Raw genomic sequence first — 23,969 nt, 5'->3', positions numbered from 1 at the left:
TCATGCCCCAAGGAACTCTGTAAGACTCTAAGTTTCAGAGAAGGTATCTGCATACATTGGTCCCTACATAGGGAGTCCCTTCGCTAGATGAAAGCATAGTACTGGTTCAAAAAATCTACGTATACATCTATCGCAGGGGTTGCATCCCATGGGGCACATGAGGCATGGGCCAATAGGGGCCATCCTAGAGACTGTACCTGAACTTCGCTCACAACTTCTGGGGGCACGTGGGGATCAGCACCAAAAGGCTCGTACTTTCAGAAGACAAATCAACAGGAAGAGTCACTGACTTTGTGGGTCTTTAAAAGGGAGTGGCCCGTCTAATGTCCTCTCTGCACACTGTGTCAGGGTTATTCATGACTTTCCTTGGTGGAGGCAGGAGATAGAGATTGTGAGATCGGGTCCTGAAAGAGGAGCCTAAGATTGCGCAGGCGCGTGGGGCTGGAGGGAAGATAAGGTGTGCGTGCGCTTGAACTACAATTCCCAGGAGGCGCTGCTGCTATTGCTGCTCGTTCTCACATCGGCCACCGTAGCGCAGTCACGGGATGCTTTAACCCTACGGGGTCATGTGAACAAACAGCTGCTGGAAAAGGTCTCCTCTCCCGGCTATACTGGCCATCAGCTTCCCCCGGGCCGCTTCGGGGCCGCTGATTCAGCCCCGGCATGGCCAACGTCTCGAAGAAAGTGTCATGGTCGGGGCGCGACCACGAGGAGGCGGAGACGACGGTGCCTCGGAGGTCGCAGCCGCCTCTCGCGGAGCTGCACGGGGAGAACACACCGCTGCTGAACGGGGCCGGGCCGGCGGCAGCTCAGCAGGTGAGGACGCCTCCCGGGCGGCTCCGACGACCCCTGAACGCAAGCGGCTTGGGGGTCGGCCAGGATCCCGGCCTCTTCTTCTCTGATCTCTTAGACCTCACGCCTTCCCACTTCTCACCGAGGCTCTCTCTGCTTAGGGACCGAGAGTGAGAAGGAGGGCTGCTCGCCTATCTGCTGGGGAAGTAGAACAGTGGACATCCCCTCCCCGCCTTTACCTCCTCCTCCACTCTCCTCCCCTCCCCCTTCCCAGTTGGCCAGGACCATTGGGTGACGTTCCCGGCTTTAAAATCATTAGAGTAGGAGAGTACCTGAGAGATAAAGTCAGATTTGCAGATTCGGACCTGGGGACCAGGGAGGCTGACTTGCTGCTCCAGGAACAGAATCAGGATTTTAACCCAGGTGCCCTGCATGCAAATCTCATGCCTTTTCCGTTCCACCGCAGCTGCCTCTCACATATCTAGCCCAACTGCTTCATTTTAAAGGAAACAAATCAAAGAGAGAGGATGCTACTTAGTGGCAGAACTGGTTCTAGAACTCAGACGTTGTGGCTGCCCATCAAGGGCTTTTTCCAGAGCATTGCTTGGCACATAGCTAGTTCTCCCTCAGGCCTATAAGTGCTCTTCCTCATCACCTCTACCTCCTAGCATCCCTGGCTTCCTTCGAAACTCAGCTCAAAACCCACCTTCTTCTAGAGGTCTTTCCCAACTTCCTCCTTCCTCTCCTCTCCCTTATTCCCCCTTCCCCCCTTCCCCTGAGATAACTTCCCATTTATCCTTTATTAGTTTCCCGTTGTCTCGTTCCTTGAGGTCAGGGCTCCTTTCTGGGGACATTTTTTTGTATCTCCTATATTTGTATCTGCCGAGCCTGACACACAGTAGGTGGTTAATGCATGTTTTTTGCCTTACACTTAGGGGCCAGTATCTTCTTGTTCACTATATTCAACATGCTGCCTTCTCAGATCTGGTGCTAGACTCTTGACAGGTGACTAGACATAATTCTTAACCGAGTTCCTTAAGGAAGATACAGTAAAGGATTCCGAAGATGGTATGGTTGTAATGCCCTGAATAGAGGCAAGTAGGATGTGGTGAAAAGAACACCAAACTGGAGGTCAGGAGACCTTGGTTTTGGTTTAACTAATAATTTATTGTGTAACTTTGGGAAAGTCACTTCCCTTTTCTGTGCCCCTCTTTTTTTTTTTTTTTTGGTGAGGCAGTCGGGGTTAAGTGACTTGCCCAGGGTCACAGGACTAGTAAGTGCCAAGTGTCTGAGGCTGGGTTTGAACTCAGCTCATCCTGACTCCGGGATCAGTGCTCTATCCACTGGGCCACCTAACTGCCCCCCTTTATTTAGTTGGAAAAATAGGGGAGGTGATGTGAACATGCTTTTAAGTGATTTCTGTAACAGTTGAAGGGAAAGGAGAAGTTCATAGTAGCTAGGAGAGTTCGAAGTATTTGGTTTTTATGAGTGTTGAGTTGGCTCGAACTTGTGATTATTCTCTGGTCTTCTAATCATCACATGAATCAAATTTCTTTCCTTGATGTTTTACTAATTAGGACTTAAAGTGGCTTTAACTGGTCTTGTCAGATGGCTTCCAACTAAGTGACTTCTCTTTGGGAATATAGATGGGAATGTGGGAATGTATGGGAATATTCATCTTTCTTTTTTTTTTAAAGGGATATTGCATTTTTTTTTTTTTAGAATGGTGTGGTATAGTGGCTAGAGAGCCTTGGAATCGTGTCTTGCCTCTGACAAATGTTAGCTATTCAATTCTGGCTCTCTTCAAACCAAGTTGTAGAGCAAATGGTTACCTTAGTTCTCTCCCAGGCCATGACCCCTGCAGTAGCTACACTCTCCTCCTTTCTCCACATTCACCTCTTGGTGAACCACTTAAAATCTATACTGGCTTCTCTTGAGTCCCTTGCTCCTTTATCATATCACCAATTGGGCACTGCCAGGCCTGAACCTTAGATCATTCCTACTATCCAGTACTTTTGCTCCCACACATGTGCTGTTAAATGGAATTGGAGAAAATCATGCAACAGTTCTGCCAGGGTCCACTTCAGATTTATGTTACATAACCCCAATTGGGCCCTCACTGATGCTAAGCAGTCCTTATACTTCAGTAATTAAGTCACTATCCTATTTGTCACAGCTGCTTTTTCAAACCTTTTCATCCTTCTTCAGACTTCCCATGGGTCCTCCTCCCCCATCCCTTTCAGCTAGCCTTACCTTGTATTTTACTGAAAAAAAGAAGAGCTCTTTTTTCTCCCTTTCTCTTTTTTTCAAATCACCCAGATGTCTTTTGCCACTATTTCCTCCTTTACCCTTGTCTCACAAAATGAGGTAGCCCTCCTTCTTGGCAAGACCAACGTGTCTACATCCCATGTGATCCTGTTCCATCCTTTTTCCTCCAGCATATTGCCCCCTCTCTATTACCTCCACCCTCTTACTTATCTTCATTCTTTTCCTGTCTGCTGGCTGCTTTCTGACTGCCTACAAATATGCCCACGTCTCCCCCATCCTGCCTTTTGGGGCTAAACTCCTTGAAAGGGCCATCAGCCATAGGTGTTTTCACTTCTCCCCTCCTTCTCTTTTTACAGTCTGGCTTCTGACCTCATCATTCAGCTGAAACTGCTCTCTCCCAAACTTACCAGCGAGTTCTTCATTGATGAGTCCAATGGCCTTTTCTCAGTCCTCACCCTTCCTGGCCTGTCTGGAGCCTTTGACGCTATTATCAGCCCCTTCTCCTGGATACTCTCTTCTCTCTAGGTTTTTGGGACACCACTCTCTCTTCTTTTCCTCCCACTTACCTGCTCCTCAGCCCCTGCCTTACAGGGCTCTGTCCTAGGCCCTCTTTTTTTCTCTAAACTGTTTCACTTGGTGATCTCATCAGCTCCCCTGGAGTCAATTATATTTATACAGATGACTCTTGGATCTACTTATTCAACCCGAAACCTTTCTGTTGACCTCCAGGCTCACATCTCCACCTTCCTATTAGATATCTTGATTTGGATGTCTTATAGACACCTTAAACTCAGTATGACCAAAGTGAAACTTTAATTGTTCCCACCAAACCTTCCCTATTTATTCCAGACTTTTCTTTCACTCTTGAGGGTAGAACTATCTTCCCAGTCCCTCAGGCTTACAATCTAGGTGTCATCCTCAGCTTTTCATTCTCTCATCCTATAGCCAATCTGTTGCCACAGTCTTTCCATTTTACCTTTGTTTCATCTCTCAAAGTTGCCCGCTTTCCTCCCCTGCTACTTCCACCACCTTGCTGCAGTCCCTCATCTCCTTGGACCGCAGTGGGGAACCTGCAGCCTCAAGGCCACATGAGGCCTTCTAGATCCTTGGGTGGGGCCTTTTGATTGAGTCCATGTTTTTCAGAAGAAATCTGTTTATTGAGGAGATTTGTTTTGTGAAGTTTGGTTTCAGTCAGAGGGCTGCATTTGAGGACCTAGAGGTCCACAGGTGGCCTTAAGGCCGCAGGTTCCCCACCCCTTCCTTGGACTATTGCAGAAACCTGCTGGTTGGTCTGTCTGTCACAAGCCTTCAGTCCATTCTCCACTCAGCCACCAAAGTGATTGTCATAAAGTGCAGGTCTGGCTACAAATCACTCCCCTCCCTCAACTCAATAAACTCCAGTGGCTCCCAATCAGTTCCCTCTAGTATCAAATATAAAATACTGTTTGACATCAAAGCCTTTTGTGACCTTGTCCTCCCCTACCTCTCCTGTCTCATACCTGGATACGTACTCTTTGATCCAGTGACACTGGCTTTCTTGCCGTTCCTTGAAGAAAACCTTCCATCTTCTGACTGAGCGTTTTCACTGGCTCACCGTCACGCATGGAATGTGCTCCCTCTTCATCTTGCCTCCTGGTGTCCATCAGGTCCCAGCTAGAATCCCACCTCCTATAGGAAGCCTTTCACAGTCCCTCCTAGTTCTAGTACCTTCTCTTTGTTAATTGTCTCCAATTTATCCTGTACATATTTTGTTTGTACACAGTTATTTACCTGTTGTCTACTCCACTGGACTGTGAGAACAGGGACTGTCATTAACCTTTTTTGGTTTCTGAAGCACTTTTTACAGTATCTGGCACATAGTTAGCCCTTAATAAATGTTTGTCTACTGATTGACTTAACCAGAAATCCTAGAATCTGGTTCCCCCACCCAAAAATGATTTCAGGTGAGAGTAAAATTTTGAAATGAAGAGTTTTTTATTTTAGTGAAAATAGTGGAGATGAGAAAATTTCTTTCCCTCCCTGCTTTACAGAGCAGGGGATTATAGGTGTGGTACATTCCATATATGTTAGACCTGGTGGATGTGTTTGTTTAGTTTTGCTGAATTGCTTTCTTTTCCCGTTTTTGTTTGTCTTTGTTTCAAAGTGGGGGGGGCGTAGTACTATATTTGGAAATAAAGGTTATGTAAAGATATGATATCAATACAAATTTGAAAAAGAAAATGACCCAATGGAATTCAATTTTCCCATCATATTTTCACAGGGATAGGTGCTGAAATGACAGGTGTTTGCATCCACAATACTCAGTTCTCATCTTTTGGAATATGTGAGGGGGGGAAGAAAACATTTTCAGGAGTTTTGAAGATTCCTCAGTATGTCCTTGTTTCAGTCACTATCATAAATGATTGGTTAACATTATAGAATGGTGCTCTCTCTGACTTGATTGGGTAGCACCTTTTGATTGAGTCTAGCTAACAAGGTTTTGAACTGACAAGTTTAACCAATCATTGGTAGCTGGGTCCTGTAATATCCATTGTAATATAGCTTGTAATATCCATTCCTTGCATTTATCTCTCCTGCTGCTTTATATTTGGCTTTTAAACTGCCTTTGATCAAAGACCAAAGCCAAAGGGAAAAAAAAATCAAACTACTTATGCTTTGGAAGAGTGACAGTTTTTTCAGATAACTAGAAATTCAATCATATATATACCCTATCATAGACATTTTATGACTACAGAAGAAAGAGCTTCATGGGAGTGGTTTTTAGCACCGTAATTTATATTTGAAGTTTATGGTAAAGCCTTTTCCAAAATTCTCTTTACCCTTTATTCTCTGTGTTGGTAGGAAGTTCATATTCTCTGAATTAACCACTTTTCTAGCTGTTGGTTTTCTGGATAAGGGTTGGGAAATGGCCAGTATTAAAGTGGAAAGTTTGTATTTAAATCATGTTACAACTGATATGGGAACTGGTTGAAATTCATGGCTGACGTGAAATCTGCATCTCTCCTTGAACTCCATTTGCTTCCTGCTCTCCTTTCCTTTAGCAGAGAAAAACAGAAATTGGCTGCTTTTGAAAGAGCCTGATCTCAGTAGTTCACTGGTGAAACTGTGCAAACTTATTTGAGCACAAGGTAACTGAACTGACATGTGAACAAATTGTTTTCTCAGTCATCTTCTGTGATAGAAGGACTCTTAAGTCATTAATTTTGTGATTGACGTATACATTTTAAGGGCTGCTGCCTTTAAAATTTTTTTAGGCTAATGCTAAAACATGAGAGATTGTGTAGCAGAATGGTTAGAGGGCCGGCCCCCAACCAGGAAGACAGCTTTATATCCTGCTCTGACACATTTCATCTGTGTGACCCTGTGTAAATTAACCTCTCAGTGCCCCGGGGATCTCCCTAGATCTGTAAGTCGCTGACCTTCATTGGTTGGAGTTTTCTTCCACAGTGCTTCCTCATACCAGTGAAATTTCAGGTCCAGTCTTGATTCCTGTTCTTATGAACGTAATTTTGCATTTCTGGAGCAGTCCTGCTTTTAGCTGCAGGTCTAAAGTGACAGGCACTTACTGAGCCACTCACTGAATCTAGTAGCTATGGCTGTTAGTATAGCAACAGAAAGGGAAACTTCAGAATCAGCCTGTACAGTGTAAGTTGTCTGGGAAGCCTCTTGCTCAAGACTGCAGGGGAATGTATCTCTGGCCGTTGTGCCTGGCATGGTCAATGAGGAGAAAAGCAGAGAAAATGTGAACTGCATAGAATTGACTCAGACACCATTTCTGACTTTGTCCACATTTATGCCTGGAGAGGGTAGAGTGGGATATGCCTTTCGAAGATTGCCTGCCCAGCTTTGTGACAATGGCACCATAAGTATATTAGGCTAGAAAAGGGAAGAAGGGCTTAGAGATTGCCCCTTCCTCCCTTCCCTCTTTAAAATGAAGAACCCAGATCACAAGGAAAGAGGGAGTATTAACCATCACATGCATCAAAAGTAGGAAACAAGGAGAACAAACACTTTGTATATTTTTTTTTAAAAGGCCAGAAGGAGGTTGACATCTGTGCTGTTTTTGTAATGCAGAAAATGTTGGAGCTAAAAAAACATGGCTTAGTTTTTAATGAGCCTTAAAGAGTCAGCATCTTGCAGTGGAAAGAATGCCACAGCTGGAGAATGAGGACTTGAGTCAAAATCTGGCCCTGCCATTTGCTGTGTGAGTTTGGTTGAATCTCTTTCCTTCTCTAGGCTTCCATTTTCTCATCAATAAAAAGAGGTGGTTGTATTATATGAGGTCTAAGAAAATCTGCCTTTTAAAGAGGCACCATGATGAAGTGGAAAGTGTATTGGATTTGGAGTCGGAGGACCTGGGTTTAAATCTCAGCTCTGCTACTTTGTATCTTTGTGCCTTCCAGTAAGCGACTTAACCTCCCAGGGCCTAAATTTCCTTATTTGTAAAATGAGGTTGTTGAACTAGATGGCCTTAAGGGTCTTTTTCAGCTCTAAGTCTAATTCTGTTACCCAGCAGTTAAAAGAATAACAGCTTAAGCTATCTCTTTGGAATGGTCCAGGGAATCTTTGGGTACTTTGAAATACTTAAGAGGCTCTTAATGTGTCTGGGGGAACCTGGGATGATTGGTTGCAGGGTAGTCCCACTCCAGTAGTCTTGAATCCCTGGCTACCTCTCTCTCGAGCAATGACTCTCTTCTGGAGCGTATGCCAGTCAGATAGCTCAGGCAAATAAAACTGTTTGCTACCATGTAGGATGATAGGAGCTAGGTGCATGGAAGATTATTTCATCTGTGCATTCAACTAACATTTTTTATAAAGTTTAAGCAAGCACTGTAGGTAGCTGATGGGAAATGAATGTATGTCCAGTCTCACAAGTCTGCTCACAACACGGAGGATTGGAGACCTCTCATTAAGCACCCATTATGTACAGAGTACTGTGATTGGTGGTCTTTGTGAGAGAGAGAAGGAAAAAAGGCTCCTTGTCCTCTTGATCTCACGTTTTGGCAGCAGGACACGAATCCTACATAAATCGCCTAGGAACTGCGATAGAAAATAGTACAAGATCAGTGCCTAGGAAAGGTACCAGGTGTTCTTCATATGGGCATAAGGAAATCTGGATTACTTGGGTGTGGGTTAAGGGAGCCTTGCTGAAGGAGGTGGTGGCAGCATGTTCTGGGGCTTGGAGGATGGTTGGAAATTAAAGAGGCCACACTTGGGAGAGGTGGAGGGGAATGAAGGCAGAACAGGATGGATAAACTGACTTGAAGCAGCTCTTCCATTCCTGTGAATTATAGAAGGAATTGAGGGAAATCTGAGCCAGCACCATGTGCCTGTTAGGTGTTCAGTCTATAGAAATCAAATTATGTCACATAGATTGAGTACCTGTGGGTCTTCTTCCCCTTCAGCATTAGAGGTAGGCTGAACACCTGTTATTTGTAAATCTCCTTCCTTGCCAGAAAACTCCAGCCGATGCTGTAGCATTATTTCTGTTGGTAGCCTTTTATCATTACTTAAAAGTAAAAGCAAGCTCTGTGTAATAAAGATGTGCAATTTCATGTGCAACTTTCTGTTTCTGTTTTACTTCCTATATAGAAATGTCTGTTTTATTTGGTGTTTTAAGTTCAGAATAAAAAAAATGAGTAGTATCGTCTGCACATTTGTATTGAGCTTTGTAGTTTATAAAGTTTTTTCTCCATGACAACCCTTTGTTAGTTAATTCAAGAAATAACACTATTGCAACATTTTTTGGTTGAGGAAACTGAAGCTGATTGAGGGGAAGTGACTTAGCTGGTAAGTATTGGGTCTAAGGCTTGAACCCAGGTTGTTTGATGCAAGGTCCGGATGATCAGAGTACCACTGTTGCAGTGTGGTTCTGACCTTTGGGCGTATACAACATCCTTCCTCTGTTATCCGTCTTACTGCTCATTTCTAATTTCGATTTTGGAAATATAAGTAGCAGAAGGATCTGTCAGACTGCAGTTTATTGAACAAAAACCCCAAGACCAGAGTTATGTGGCCTTTACCCATGGGGGTGTTGGCATTAAGTTGAAACCCAGTTTTTAGAAGTGACTAGAATAATTTATACTAATTTTATTAGAAAAGACTACTTTCAGGGGCATCTAGGTGGCGCAGTGAGTAGAGCACCAGCCCTGGAGTCAGGAGGACCTGAGTTCAAATGTGGCCTCAGACACTTGACACACTTACTAGGCATGTGACCCTGGGGAAGTCACTTAACCCCAATTGCCCTGCCTTCCCCGCTCCAAAAGAAAAAAAGAAAAGAAAAAACTTGTTTCACATTATTTGGGGATTTCTGTAATATATGAAGTAGGTGGTTATCCATTTTAACAAAAGTACTTTTACCTAATGGTTCGTGACAGATAACGTATAACTAGGATAAATAGACTCCTAAACCCACAGAATCATTAATTTAGAGCTATCAAGGACCTTAGAAGTTATCTCTGAAGCAGCAAGATACCCCGAGAGAGAAAGGCAGAAGTGCCAGACAAGTCACACCACCACCATTACCTTGACCACCTTCTCATACAGCCCAGGACTCTGATTCTAAGAGCCTTGGGAACAGCAGTACCTTCTAAATCTAAATCATCAGCCTTGCTTCCAGGCTAGCCTCTACAATGATCACTGAGGGGACAAATCATTGTGAAGAGAGAGCCAGCCTTCCTCATTGCCACCAGCAACAACTACTCATCAGCTGCCGCCAATAGCTCATAGGCACCGGAGCCCTGGAAAGGGCAACACCTGCTGTTTCCAGCCTAGCCCTCACAATCATCATCTGGGGAAATAAAACCTGCAGAAAATGGACCATCCATCCCCATCAATGGCCAACCACCTGCAACACAAAATATGGGCAGGCCAGCCTAGGTAAAGCAGCAAGGCACTTTGAGGGAGAGACAGAGAGGCAGCATGTGCCAGGTAAAGTGAAACCACCACTACTGCCTTGAGCACCATCTTCCCTCAGACTCTGATGGAGACAGGCCAGGGCCCTGAATCCAAGAACCTGAGGAAGCCCAGGACTCTTAGCCATCATCTTGAGAAGCAACACCAGTAGCTGTTCCTGCAGGTGCTATATAGCCTCAATTACTGAAGACCCAGAAAAGAAAGTTCTTGCCACCAGAGACCTTAGGTCTGTCAAATGATTCAACATCAGAGACTGATGATTTTATCCATGGAAATAACATTAAAAAGATGCATTTACATCTGCTTTGCTGCTGTACCTTAAGGATACTTTCTTTAAAAAAAAATTCAAATTTATTTTATTTTCAATTCCAAATTCTCTCCCTCCCCTGGCCCTCATCTCCACCTATTGAAAAGGCAAAAAAAACCAAAACCTATTACAAATATGAAGTCATATAAAACAAATTTCTGCATTATTCCTGACCCCCTCCTTGCTTACCCACCTCTCCCCCCCAAAAAAAAAAAACATGAAGAAGAAGAAAGAATAAAAATATGCTTCAGTCTGCTTTATATTTCCATCAATTCTGTATCTGGAGGTGGGCAGCACTTTTCACCATGAGACCTTTGGCATTGTGGTGAATCATTGTGTTGACAAAAATTACTGTGTATTTCATAGTTGATTATCTTTACATAATTGCTGTTACTGTGTAACTTGTTCTCCTGGTTCTGCTCACTTCATTTTCTATCTTCCCAGGTTTTTCTGAAACCATTCCTTTCATAATTTCTTATAGCACAAATAGTATTCTGTCTCATTCATATACTATAACTCATTCAGCCATTCCTCAGTTAATGGACATCTCCTCAGTGGCTTTGCTACCACAAAAAGAGCTGCTATAGATTTTTGCACGTCTAGGTCCTTTTCTTTTTTCTTTGATCTTTTTGGGGTATAGACCTAGTAGTGGTAATCCTGGGTGAAAGGATATCCACAGTTATTAGTTTTTTGGGCATAGTTCCAAATTGCTTTGCAGAATGATTGGACTAGTTCATGACTTTACCAGCAGTTCATTTAGTATACCTATTTTCCCATATCTCTTCTATCATCTGTCACTTTCCTTTTCTGTCATCTTAGGCAACTTGATGGATGTGAGATGGTATATCAGAGTTGTTTTAATTTGTATTTCTCTAATTATTGTGATTTAGAGCATTTTTATGTGCCTATTGATAGTTTTATTTTTTTCTTTTGAAAACTGTCTACATCCCTTGACCATTTATCAGTTGGAGAATGGCTGTCATTGTTATAAATTAGATCAATTCCTTATATATTTGAGAAATGAGAACTTTATTAGAGAAACTTGCTACAAAGATTTTTTTTCCTTCAATTATCTGCTTCTAATTTTAGCAGCATTGGTTTTGTTTGTGCAAAAATTTTAATATTACATAATCAGAACTACTCATTTTTATCTCCACTGAACCTTTCTCATGTTTGTTCATGAACTCTTCCCCTCTCCATAGTTCTGACAGGTAATTTCTTCCATGTTCCGCTTATTTGTTTATGATAGCACTTTTATGTCTAAATCGTATACCCATTTTGAGCTTATCTTGGGCTATGGTGTGAGATGTTGATTTCTGTCTAGTTTTTACCAGATTATTTTCCAGTTTTCCCTTGCCGTTTTTGTCATTAAGTTCTTGCCCAGTAGCTGAATTCCTTTATATAGGTCTTCCCAGGTTTTTTCTGAAACTATTGCCTTCATCATTTCTTACAGAACAATAATAGCATTCTGTCACATTCATATACCATAACTTGATCTTTGGGTGTATCAAATACTGGATTACTGTGCTCATTTGCTTCTGTATGTGGTATGCTTCCATTTGTTCCATTGGTCAACCACTCTGTCTCTTATCTAGTACCAAATTGTTTTGATGATTACAGCTTTATAGTCTGGTTTGGGATCTAGTACTGCTGGGCCCCCTTCCATCTTCTTTTTTTTTTTTTTTATCGATTTCCAACCAGAGCATCTTTCTATCTGACTTGAAGCTGAAACCGTCCACATGTGTTATCTCCTCCACTAGAATGTGAGCTCTTTGAGAGCAGGGATTGTCTCACTTTACAATTTGTATCCCCAGTGCTTTGTGCATAGAATGTGCTTAATAAATGTTTCATTCATTCATTCCAATGCTTTCATTTTACATTTGAGGAAAATAAGGCCTAGAGAGGTGAAGTGACTTTGCCAAAGTCACACATGAAATAAATGGCAGAGAGTCAGGACTGGAACCTGGATCTTTGAACTCCAAATCGAGCATACTTACCACTTCATCATGCTGTCTCCCCTTATCCAAGAGTCTGGAAACGTAGGATTCTCCGTACTTCCTTTCACACAATCACATTCTTTTTTACGTGGCTCAGCTGAATCTGTTTGTGTTTGAGCTGTGCCTTCCTTCCTGCTTTGGCAGTCCCACACCAAGCACACAGCCTGTTCTGTTGGCGTGGACTTGCTGTCACTGGAGGGGTTTCCACTCCTCAGTGTTGTGGTCAGAAACCTTGGTTCTATAATCTTGAAAGTACAGTTACTTCCTGTCGTCTGTCTGTAGCGTTTGCTTGTAAGAACTGGCTGACGAAAATGTTCTAGTATGACCTGCTGAGAATATGAATAGCAAGCAGCAAGGTAGTTTAGTAATTTAGAATTTGTGTGTTCTTTCTAACTGCCAAGAACAAGGCAAGTGGGAGGTACCTACATACCTATTTGCCCTCACTTTCTTAGTCTGTTGTAAGTTTAATCCTTGAATCCTGGCCAAATTGCAGATTTAGATTCTGAGTCATACGCAGTCTCACTTTTTGCTTTTCTTTCATTCAAAGCGTCTGTGGTGCTACCTGTCGAACCCTGCCTGTTTTATTTTTCCTGCCTACCAGACAGTCTGGGGGCTTATGACCTTCTACCACCAGCATCTCAAAGGGCTGGGGTGCTCCTGTAACATTTCACTTCATTGTGTGTTTTCAAATGGTTTTTGTCAAGAACTGATCACTGAAAGATAAAAGTAACTGCAGTTAAAACACTCAGATTGTTCCTTAGCTCCTCTTCTTATGCCTTGTTAAATGAGTCTTGGGTTGTAAAAATGGGCACCTCATCAATGTGACTTAAGCCAGGGCTGTACTTTCTGGGACAAAGGGATGATTACCTGCCTGATTCTATACTAAACATTTCTTAAACCTTCTAGGTGGCTGCATCTATGGAATATCTAGGTAATGTAGCTGTAGGTACAAATGAAATTTGGGCAGTAACAGGATCTGAGGACTAATGCAACCTATTGGAGTTCCTTGTTGGGAGGGAATATGGACATTAATGCTATTTTTCAAAGAAGCTGAGAGCCTGTTGTATATTGAAGATTCAGCTTTTGCTGTTTAATATCCTGCCAGATAAAGCTAGAAAGAACTTATTTTTCTTGTGCTCATTTGTTGTTCGTGATGTTCACAGTAAACATGGTTACTTTGGAGAGAATATGCCATTCACTTAAGGAAACTCAGCCACTTTCTAGCTCAGGGCCCTTTTACATCTTACATGGACTGCTCAATAGCCTTCTAATTGTTCTTCCTGCTTCAGATCTCCTACTTACCTAGTTTGTCTTGCATACAGCTGCATACATTCCTAAAGTGCGGGTATGACCATGTCATTCCCTTCCTCACAAAGTTTCAGTGCTTCCTATGGCCTTTAAGAAAAAAAAAAAACGAACTCATCAGTTTTGCATTCAAAGCTTTTCACACTCAGGCTTCCAACCATACCTTTCCAAGCTTCTTACCATGCGAGTACCATTTATGGTGTCTACTTTCCAGGCAAACCAGCCAGCTTACTGTTCCTCGTATATAGCATGCCTTCTCCCAAATCCATGCCTCTGCCCAGGAAGGAATGCGCCCCTTTCTCCCCTCTACCTCTTATAATACCTATCTTCCTTTAAAGTTCTCGAGGGTTTTAGTGATACCCTCTCCCAACTGTAAATTACTTTCTGTGTATATATTGTTTCCCCTTGAGGTTAGGAATTGTTTTTTTCTTTGTATCCCCTGTGCCAGGCACATAATTAACACTTGTTGATTGATTGCTAAGAACTGTACAAATGGCACAGACACCATATTTTAAACATCCTGGGGGGAAATTGAGAAATAATTTAACCTTTCATGAACTAAAGGGAACTCAGAACAGAAATATTCCCAGATATTTAAGAAAAGCGACTTTGTTTAATTAATGTTGAATGTTCAGCAGAGGTAGATTTCACAACTGGCAGCCATGCCAGTTGGAGAGAATCACTTGTTTAGTGGTCTTGGCAAATACGAAGATCCTCTTAAAGCAGCCTCTCCACAAGGGACTAACCTTAGGAGGTGATGTGAGATTTTATAAACTTGTCTGACTAGTAAGGTTTCGTCTGGTCACACACGCACACACACACACACACACATTTTCCCTCTTCATATTCTCTTATACCTATTGTTTTGTGCTTAGCAGGGACACCAAACCACTCCTATAAATCACAGAATCATAGCATTTTAGAACTGTAAGATCTGATCGTCTGTTGAGTTCTAGAATGTCCCAGGAATCTCATTTGGATTAGATCATTGGATTAGACTTGTTAACAAAATCCCAGGAGCCCATGTAATCAATCCGTTCTGTCACATAGGTCTGTAGCTTGTTTGGGGTCTCATTTCCATAGCAACGAAGAAACTCAGGTTTGAAATGGGTGTCAGTAATTCAGTAGACATTTATTAAAACCCTACTATGGGGCTGAGTACCTGTGGTAGGCATTGGCAGAATGCAAAGTTTAGACAGGACCCAGTCCTTGCCCTCAGTACTCTTACTCCGAATATCTTCTCTGTGGCTAGAGGGACAAGGAAGAGAGTTGCACAGGATAGGCAGGCATGGATGGGAAGACAGAGTGGGTAGAAGGCCCACCTCAGAATTGAGATAACTACCTAGCTTCAAGTCCTATCTTTGAGTCATATTCTAGCTTTGTGACTCCGAGTAAATTCCTTAGTTTTGAAGACTCCAAAATATACTTTGGTAGTAGGTATTTCTTTACTGAGTATTCCCTACTCTGATGAATCACAAGTGAGGGCCCTAAAAAAGTCTTAAAGGAAGTTGGGGGAGGAAGGGAGTAAGCATTTATTTAGCACAATGTGCCAGACATTGTGCGAAGTGCTTTTTACACATATTATCTCATTTGATGAGATACCCCGAGAGGTAGGTACTGTTATTATCCCCACATTACAGTTGAGGAAACTGAGGCAAACAACGATTAACTGACTTTCCCAGTCTGAAGCTAGATTTGAACTCAAGTCTTCCTCACTCCGGTCCCAGCACTCTATCCACTGCATTACTATCTGCCTCTTAAACAGAGACTACATTAAAAAAAAAAAAACAGTAAAAGAGATGCCCCGTCATTCTTTGAAACAATAACTAAAGAAAATTTAGAGCAATATCCGTGGCCTCAGATGTCTATGTACCAATGTACCAAATATGTAGAATAAGATAAACTTGATGTTTTAATGTAAGGAAGTCAAGAAAGCCAGATAGCGCTGGAACCTGAGATGGAAGTCATGTGGCAACTTAAAAACTTGAACACAATTTGAGGCATTATTGATAAAAAAAGTATGGTGCCCAGAATGGAGATGGTGGTCTTGTTACCTTCTGTCCTTGTCTGATCACATTTGGAGTTTTCTGCCACATATTGTAAGAGAATTACTGTTAAAAGGAGTGCTTCCAGAAGAGAGTAAGTAACCAAGGTGGTGAGGGGATTTAAAATCCTATCTTCTGGAGAATATTTTAAGGCACTTTGAGCAAATACTCAAATATTTTTAGAAGAGTTTTTTTTTTTTAATTTGGAGAGTGAGTCTAACAATGACAGCTGACCTTAAGTATTTTCCAGGGATGTCATATATTTCTGACTTTTGAGGCCCAAACCAGGAGCATCGAGATAGAAATTATAGATTGGTAGATTGGGACTCATTGTAAGGAAGAATTACCCAACCATTAGAGGAGTCTAAGACTGTAATGGCATTTCTTACAAGGTAGCGAATGCCTTGGTATTGAAAATGTTCCAGAAAGAAGCATAAGTACCTATCAGGGCTGCCATAAAGGTGATTCCTGCACTGGCAAGGAGGCTAAACTAGGTGAATTTTAAATACCTTTTAAACTCAGACTTCTATTATTTTGTATTATCGACCCTGTTAAATCTCTAGGTCTCCATAATTATTTCTTAATGTTTTTTTATGGTAGTCATTTGTGTGTAGTTTTAATGACAGCAAACCATAGGAAGAGAATTCTGCTTGTGCAGAGAAATCCACTTCCTCATCCCCTCCCCCCAAGCTTTTGTAAAGATTTTGTTCAGTGGCCGGGGAGACAAAAGTGACACGTGGAAAAATTAAATTAGGTGCTCAGCTGTGGTACTAAGTATAAAGGGAGTTCAGAGGAGGGAAGTCATTGAACTGAGCCCATCAAAGAAGCCTGTGTGGAAGAGGTAGGATTTCAGTGAGACCCTAAAGGTTTTAGGGGTAGGGAGAGCCCTACAGGCAGTGGCGAGTGAAACAAAGTTACTGTGGTTCAGATGAACAACAAAGAAAAGTGACCGGCTTGGTTAGAGCAGAAAGGTTATGTTGGGGAAGAAAAGGTTTGGTGGAGCCACGTTGCTGAAGGAAAAAGTAGCATAGTTCTTTAGGTGTATTAGAATCTTGTGTCTACTGTCTCAGGGCACCAGTTAGTGGCAGATTGTAAGGTAGACGTGTGGCACCCCTGGTTTCCAGCCTTGGGGAACCTCAACTCTGTTAGTACTTGCAGAATGAACTAGAGGGAAGAGTGTGGGCCTTGAGGGGTCAGGAGCCCTTGATATCACTTAACCTCTGAGCCTCAGTTATCCTGCCTCATGGGTCTGATGTGAGAAAAGTGCTTCGGAAAGCTCAAGGCAGTATATAAATCTGTTATTATCAGTAATAAAAAAGTATGTGACCATGTGAGTGAATGTGATGTCACCTTGAGAATTAGATTGAGAATAAATGTGAAAGGGCTCCAAGTAATGATGATTTTTGTTTCCTTCTTTGTGTTTGCATGTTCTCTAAATTGCAGTTTCTTCCCTTTTTAGCCCTCCCATTCATCATTTTTCCGAATCGGGCACCTGAGCAATGTAGAGCTGGACGACGAACTACTTGATTCGGTGAGTTGATGAGGACGTTGAGTTGGGCATTGTGGTCTGAAATGAGCAGTGAAAGGACTATTGGTTGAAGTGGGGGAGAGAATTTTGCTATGTGCAGCTTTTTTTTTCTTTTGTAGTATTTTTTTTCGTTAATTACATGCAAAAACAATTTTCAACATTGATTTTTAAAACTTTGAATTCCAAATTCTCTCCCTTCCCCCCTCTCCACCCACTACCCCCTCATTGGGAAAGCAAGCAATTTGATATAGGTTATACATGTGTAGTCATGCAGAATGTTTCCATTAGTCATGTTGTGCAAGAAAACACAAAAAAACTAAAGAAAAATAAAGTAAAAAAAAGTATGCTTCTATGTATATTCAGAGACCATCAGTTCTTTCTCTAGGGGTGAATTATATTTTTCATCATAAGTCCTTCAGCATTGTCTTGGATCAGTGTATTGATGAAAAGAGCTAAGTCAATCACAGCTGATCATTGTATAGTACACAGCACATGTCACTTTGCATCAGCCTCTGTAAGTCTTTCCAGGTTTTTCTGAGAGCATCCTGCTCATCATTTCTTAGAGCCCAATAGTGTTCTATCACGATCATATGCCACAACTTGTTCTGCCATTCCCATTGATGGGCATCTCCTTAATTTCAAATTCTTTGCCACCAGAAAAGAGCTGCTATAAATATTTTTGTGCACATGGGTCCTTTTCCTTTTTGTTTTTTATCTCTTTTTGGATACAGACCTAGTAGTAGTCAGTTGGTTGGTTGTGGTCCTTTGTTCCTAGAAGAGGACCAAAATGACATCACTAAGTTAGAATGAAGTTACAATGTGTCTGACTATGGCTGATTAGACCAATATGAGCTTGGAATACTCTGCCACAGGTTGGGCACAAATAGTCCATGTGAACTTTTGGGGTGGGCTCTCTAAGTTTGCGCATCTCGTGTTTCTTTTGAGCTGCTTCAATTCTGCTTTGTTCATAGAGCACAGCACCTTCTCTGATGAAGGCATGCCATGCTGGGCAGTCCTGTGCTAGTGTCTCTCATGTCACACAATCAATTCAAAAGTTCTTGAGAGAGACCTTGAGACTGTATTGCGAGGTCAAAGGGTATGCATGATTTTATAGCTCTTTGGGCATAGTTCCAAATTGTTCTACAGAATAGTTGAATCAGGTCACAGCTCCACCAACAGGGAAGGCATTCATGTCTCATTTTTCCTACATCCCCTCCAACATTTGTCATTTTCCTTTTCTGTCTGATTAGCCAGTCTAATAGGTTTGAGGTGGTACCTCAGGATTGTTTTAATTTGCATTTCTCCAGTCAGTAATGATTTAGAGCATTTTTTCAATTGGCCATAGATAGCTTTGATTACTTCATCTGAAAACCGTTCATATCTTTTGATCATTTGTCAATGGGGGAATGGCTCTTATTTTTATAAATTTGACTTACTTCTCTATGTGTTTGAGAAATGAGGCCTTATCAGAAAAACTTGCTTCTAATTTTTTTTCACAGTTACAATTGCTAACTGTATTTCCCTCCATCCTATTTCCCTCCCTGTTTATTCTCTTCCCTCTCTACTTTCACCCTGTCCCTCCTTAAAAGTGTTTTGCTTCTGATTGCTGCCTCTCCCAATCTGCCCTTCCTTCTTTTTTTTTTAAATTTATTTATTTATTTTTAGTTTACCACACATGGTTCTACATAATTTTGAGTTCCAGATTTTCTCCCCTCCCTCCCCACTCTCTCCCCAAGACGGCCTGGAATCTCATATAACTACCATGTATAATTTCGCATTGAATTAATTTATACACTAGTCAAGTTGTGGAGAAGAATTATGACCAATGGAATGAATCATGAGAAAGAAGAGACAGAACCAAAAAAAAAACAAACCCAAAAACAAAAACAAAAGAGAAGCAAAAAGGCGAGCATGTGGTGTGCCTCAGTCTGTATTCAAACTTCACAGTTCTTTCTCTGGATGAAGATAGCATTCTCCATCGTGAGTCCCCTGGAGTTGTCCTTGCACCTTACGTTGCTGAGAAGAGCGAAGTATGTCAGGGTTGGTCCTCATGGAGTCCATATATCTGTGGTTGTGTACAATGTTCTCCTGGTTCTGCTCCACTCACTCAGCATTATGTCGTGTAGGTTTTTCCAGGTTGTTACAAAGTCCGTATCATCCCCATTTCTTATGGCACAAAAGTATTCCATATACCACATATATACCTTCATATACCACAGCTTGTTCAGCCATTCCCCAATTGATGGGCATCCCTTTGATTTCCAATTCTTGGCTACCACAAAAAGAGCCGCTATAAATATCCTTGTACATATGGGTCCTTTTCCCGCTTGTGTGATTTCTTTGGGCTACAACCCTAGAAGTGGTAATGCTGGGTCAAAGGGTATGAACATTTTTATAGCCTTTTGGGCATAGTTCCAAATTGCTCTCCAAAATGGCTGGATCAGCTCACAACTCCACCAGCAATGTAACAATGTTCCAATTTCCCCACATCCTTTCCAGCATTTATCATTTTCCTGTTTTGTTATTTTAGCCAATCTGACAGAAGAGATGTGGTATCTAAGAGTTGTTTTGATTTGCATTTCTCTAATCAGTAGTGATCCAGAGCATTTTTTCATATGCCTATAGATAGCTTTAATTTCTTCCTCTGAAAACTGCCTGTTCATATCCTTTGACCATTTCTCAATTGGGGAATGGCTTGTGTTCCTATATATTTGGCTCAGTTCCCTGTATATTTTGGAAATGAGGCCTTTATCAGAGATACTAGTTGCAAAGATTTTCTCCCAATTTTCTGCTTCCCTCCTAATTTTTGTTGCATTGGCTTTTTTTGTACAAAAACATTTCAATTTGACATAATCAAAATTATCCATTTTGCATTTTGTAATGCTCTCTATCTCTTGTTGGGTCATGAATTCTTTTCTTTTCCATAAATCTGATAAGTAGACTATTCCTTGCTCTCCCAAATTACTTATAGTATCAGCCTTTACTCCTAAATCATGAACCCATTTTGACTTTATTTTGGTATATGGTGTAAGATATTGGTCTATGCCCAGTTTCTGCCCTACCATTTTCCAATTTTCCCAACAGTTTTTGTGAAATAATGAATTATTAGCCCAGAAGCTGGCCTCTTTGGGTTTATCAAAGAGTAGATTGCTAAACTTGTTGATTTCTCCTACTTGTGTACCTATCCTATTCCACTGATCCACACGCCTGTTTCTTAACCAGTACCAGGCAGTTTTGATGACTGCTGCTCTGTGATACAGTTTAATATCTGGTATGGCTAGGCCACCTTCTCTAGCATTTCTTTTCATTAATACCCTAGATATTCTGGTACCACAAGGCTCTTTTCTGCCCTGGAACTGTGACAAGGGTCCCTGCTCCACTGTGGCCCACAAACTCTGGTGTGCTAGTGCTTTTCCTTGCCCTGAGACTGCAACACAGGTCTGTGTACATGCAGAGTAACATAGTTCTGCCCCCAGTCATCAAAGAGACCTGTGTAATCTCCTGCTGATTAGTTTTTCAACCCCTTGAAACCTCCAAAAGCAACTGCTGCTGCTAATTCAGTCACTCCTACCTGGAGTGTGCTTCACTCTCACCCTGGTAAGAGTGGGGAAGACCTTTCCTGCTGACCTTCTAAGTTGTCTTTGGCTAGAAAATTATTTCACCCTGTCCTTTTGTGGGTTCTGCCGCTCCAGGAATTGCTTTATGGTATTATTTAAAGGTGTTCAGAGGGGTTTGGGGGAAAGCTCAGGTGAGTCCTTGTCTTTTGCTATCTTGGCCTCTACCTTCCCCTGCTACATGAAATTTTGCAAAGATAAGGAACTGTCATGGTAAATAACCATGTGCATTTGGATAGGGCTATATGAAAATGTCTGAGAATAGAGTAATGCAGACATTTTAGGCTATATTTTTATTTGTTTCATTAAATATTTATCTTGCCCTACAAGAAAGGAAGGGAAAAGGGGATGAGAGGGGAGGGGGGTGAGAGAGGGGAGGGCTGACTGGGGAACAGGGCAGCCAGAATATATGCCATCTTGGAGTGGGGGGAAGGGTAGAAATGGGGAGAAAATTTGTAATTTAAACTGTTGTGAAAATCAATGCTGAAAACTAAATATGTTAAATAAATAAATTTAAATTTAAATATTTCTCAATTATATGTAAAAAAATTTTAACATTCATTTTTAAAGATTTTCAGTTTTAAATTCTCCCCCTCTCTCCCACCCTTCCCCTACCCCTTGAGAAGGTAAGTGATAGATTGATTATACATGTAAACTCATGCAAAAAAATTTCCATATTAGCCATTTTGCAAAAGAAAACACACACACAAAATAAGAAAAACAAAGTAAAATAAGTATGCTTCAATGTGCACTCAGAGTTCATAGCATTTTTCATCATGGTTCCTTTGGAATTGTCTTGATCAGACTCACTAAGTCTTTCACAGTGATCATCCTTAAAATATTGCTATTGTACTGTGTACATGTTCTCCTGGTTCTGTTCACTTCAGTTTGCATCAGTTCATATAAGTCTTCACAGGTTTTTCTGAAACTATCCTGTTCATCATTTCTTATAGCACAGTAGCATCCCTTCACAATCATATACCACACCTTTTTGGCCATTCTCCAATTACTGGGCATCCCTGTTTCAACAATCTGGCTAGCAGATTTTATGGGGGTGTAAAACCAACAACCAGCTCACAGAACGATGCAAGCCCAGGTTCTTTTGATCTGCTTTACTAAGGAAAGCAATGTTAAGGGGTTAACAATCTTACTTTAATCCAGTATACAAATATCATTCACTTAGTTCAAGGGAAAAAGCCAGCACCTTGAACTTCAGAGCAAATCCAAACAAATTACAAACATCAACAGATAGACCTTGTCTGATTCAAATCCCAATTCATAGTTACCAGAGTTTAACAAAGTCCCAACATCCGGGTTTACAAGCTGGAGTGCTCCTAACTACAGCTGCCTGGAGTCTCTGCATCAGCATGCCACCAAGAGTGAGAGCCTTGAGCAAATAGCTCTGTTCTCCCTTTTTATACAGTTTCAGACATCATCAAACATCATCTGAGCGACCAGAACTTAGGCTCCTATGATTGGCTCTGGTGTTGGCACTTCCCTTCATTGGCCCCACCTGGAGCCCCACCTTAGTTACCAATTCACATCCACATAGGCTTAGCACCTAATAGATAGGGGTTTGGGCCTAGGGCTAAGCACCTAGTAAGACTCAATCAAAGACACTGAATTAATCAAAGGAAACAAAGGCCAAACTCTTCAAGGATCCCCAATAGAATCCCTTACAATTTCCAATTCTTCTTCAGTTTTCCAATCCATTTCCAGTTCTTTGCCCTCACAAAAAGAGCTGCTGTAAATATTTTTCGTACAAATAGGTCCTTTCTCTTTACTTTGATCTCTTTGGGATACAGACCTCGTAATGGTACTACTGGATCAAAGGCTATGCACAATTTTGAAGCCCTTTGGGCATAGTTCCAGATTGTTCTCTAGAATAGTTGAACCAGTTCACAACTCTACCAGCAGTGCATCAGTGTCCCAGTTTTTCCACATCCCCTTCAGCAGTTGTCATTTTCCTTTTCTGTCATGTCAGTCAATCTGATAAATGTGTGGTGGTATTTCAGAGTTGTTTTAATTTGCATTTCTAATCAATAGTGACCTGTTTCTGCTGTATTATATCAATGTATTTATAACTTATTTTTTGCTACAATTTTCTTCCCCAGACTTCTATGTTTTAGTACCCAAATATTTTACATTTTCTCAAAGAAAAGACTACTTGTAACAACTTTATGGGAGTATATCTTGGCATAGTTAATGTGCATGTAGAAAATAGTGGGTGATAGAAGCCAGAAGTCAAGTTGAGTTTCCAACACTTGTGACCAGAAAAAAATATCTGCTTGTCTTGTCTAAATGATTCAAAGTTCATAAGGCTATTTGCTTATAGTTGTCCGAAGGTATATTTCCTTTTAGAGTAGGGAAGTTTTTAAAATACTTTCTCTTTCCTACATTTCTTCCTTCAAAAACAACAACAACAAACCAGCATAAAAACAAGCAACTGTATAATCCCTTGAGAATCTTTTTTTTTATGTCCTGGAAATACCATACTGAGCTATGCTGTAATTAAAATAGATTTCTTGCATGTGGGGTTTTTTAAAAACAATTTTTATTGTTAACACAGATTAAAAATTAATTGGAGACTAACTTAATCTTAAAGAGTGAGTAGGTTAAAGAACAAGTTATAGAAACAATAAATAATTTTATTAAAGAGAATGATAATAATGAGACAACATATCAAAACCAATGGCATGCAGCAGAAGGGGTAATTAGAGGAAAATTCACATCTCTAAATGCTTACATCAATAAAATAGAAAAAGAACAGGCCAGTGAATTGGGTATGTAATAAAAAAAACTAGAAAAAGAACAAATTAAAAATCTCTAATAAACACCAAATTGGAAATTCTAAAAATTAAAGGTGAGATTAATAAAATTGAATGTAAGAAAACATTGAATTAATAAACAAAACTAGGAGTTAGTTTTATGAAAAAAAATCAGTAAAGTAGGCAAGTATTTGCTTAATTTGATTTTTAAAAACAGAAAAAAAACTAGCAAAGATGAAATCAAAGCAATTATTAGGAGTTATTTTGGTCAATTATATGTGAACAAATTTAACAATTTAATGAGGTGGAGGAATAGTTATAAAAATATAAACAGCCTAGACTAACAGAAGAGAAAATAGAATATTTAAATCTAGTCTAGAAAAAGAAATTGAATATTCCATAAATGAGCTTTCTAAGAAAAAAGCATCAG

General features: G+C 41.0%; 1 protein-coding gene across 2 annotated transcripts in view; it reads left to right on the top strand.

The window, feature by feature from the left end:
• The first annotated feature begins 552 nt into the window (after positions 1–552).
• CLCN7 (chloride voltage-gated channel 7) overlaps positions 553–23,969 on the top strand; it is a 60,833-nt gene continuing 37,416 nt past the window's right edge. Inside the window, exons 1-2 of one of the 2 annotated variants that reach the window (XM_036739063.1) lie at positions 553–816; positions 17,089–17,160. In XM_036739063.1, the coding sequence (XP_036594958.1) occupies positions 664–816; positions 17,089–17,160 (225 nt within the window). In that variant the 5' untranslated portion in view covers positions 553–663. The remainder of the gene's footprint in view (positions 817–17,088; positions 17,161–23,969) is intronic. The other variant, XM_036739064.1, reaches the window with a different exon arrangement.

Source organism: Trichosurus vulpecula, chromosome 9, assembly GCF_011100635.1.
Source record: "Trichosurus vulpecula isolate mTriVul1 chromosome 9, mTriVul1.pri, whole genome shotgun sequence".
NCBI lineage: Eukaryota > Metazoa > Chordata > Mammalia > Diprotodontia > Phalangeridae > Trichosurus > Trichosurus vulpecula.
This window is presented reverse-complemented; position numbering and strand designations above follow the sequence as displayed.